The 1,278-nt window shown below is 49.7% G+C and overlaps 1 protein-coding gene across 1 annotated transcript in view; it reads right to left on the reverse strand.

The window, feature by feature from the left end:
- Positions 1-725: 725 nt before the first annotated feature.
- ISYNA1 (inositol-3-phosphate synthase 1) overlaps positions 726-1,278 on the reverse strand; it is an 11,342-nt gene continuing 10,789 nt past the window's right edge. Inside the window, exon 11 of the mRNA XM_015429764.1 lies at positions 726-1,258. Within this exon, the coding sequence (XP_015285250.1) occupies positions 1,048-1,258 (211 nt within the window). The 3' untranslated portion in view covers positions 726-1,047. The remainder of the gene's footprint in view (positions 1,259-1,278) is intronic.

A 1,278-nucleotide genomic window follows, 5' to 3' on the forward strand; every position in this document is an offset into this window, starting at 1 on the left:
CCACTGGGGCTGGCACGAGGCAGAGCTGAAAGCTGCACAGAAGGAGCAGATGCTCCCCTCACACACACACACAACTGGCAATGCGGGAGCAAGTTTGTGCCTCTTTCTTTTTTAAAATTATTTTATATTTTTATTGGTTTTTGTAAATAGCGATAACATGGTTACAACAAATGGTTACATAACTGCTTAAAAGTGAGCATAACGCAATGTGTAAGCTATATCATTACAGTTCTTGTACATACAATACATGCTTTTAATTTTTCGGGGATGTTTTCAATCTGTCCAATGTAACATCAGAAGCCCACCTTTTCTGGCATTGGGACGAGCTAACAGCGTCCACCATGGTTTCCCCCCCACCCCACACACACATGAAGGACAGCCCCCCCCCACTTTGGCACAGGACACTGCAAGCCCCACAGCTTCACCAGGTGGGCTGCAAGCTATCAAACTGCGAGAGCCAGTTTGGTGTAGTGGTTAAGTGCATGGACTCTAATCTAGGACAACCAGGCTTGATTCCCCACTCCTCCACTTACACCTGCTGCATGACCTCGGGCAAGCCATAGTTCTGGCACAGCTGTTCTTGAAAAAGCAGTTTCTGTCAGAGTTCTCTCAGCCCCACCTACCTCACAGGGTGTCTGTTGTGGAGAGGGGAAGGGAAAGGAGTTTGTAAGCCACTCTGAGTGAAGGGCAGGGTACAAATCCAATCTCTTCTTCTTCTTCTTCATCTTCAAGCTCGTTTCAGAAGCCTTTGAGTGCTTCCACTGAGAAACTGAGATTCCAGTGGGGCAGAGAGACCTGCTTCCCTCCTGCGCCTTTGATGCCTGTGGACTTAAAATTGCAAATCACCCAGGGCCCCACAATGACTGACACAACTCCCCCGATTCCTCTCTCCATACCTTTATTTATTTCAGATTTGAACATTCACAGCTGGATTCAGTGGCATTCAAAAGGGGAGGGGGAAGTTATTCTGTGACTCCTTCCTTTCCTAACCCTACTCAGTACAAAAAAAGAAAGAAAGACAGATCAGGAAAAAAGGAACAGTCCCCATCAGCGAGCGTGCCCCACGCCCAGTCCGGGGAACATCGGCCCATTGTCTTCTGGGGCCCCCAAGAAGCCGTTCATGTGGGAGGCTTTCTTCTGGAGAGAAGCAGGCCACACTGGTGTGGAAGTGGGGCAGGGGTGCTTGGCACAGCCCCACGGCTGTTGGGTCTTGTACTCCAAGAGCATGTGGTTCTGGGGCGGGAGGCCCACACAAGCCCTGATGCAAGACAGAAATGG

Source organism: Gekko japonicus, unplaced genomic scaffold (assembly GCF_001447785.1).
Source record: "Gekko japonicus isolate JY-2015 unplaced genomic scaffold, Gekko_japonicus_V1.1 scaffold953, whole genome shotgun sequence".
Lineage (NCBI taxonomy): Eukaryota > Metazoa > Chordata > Lepidosauria > Squamata > Gekkonidae > Gekko > Gekko japonicus.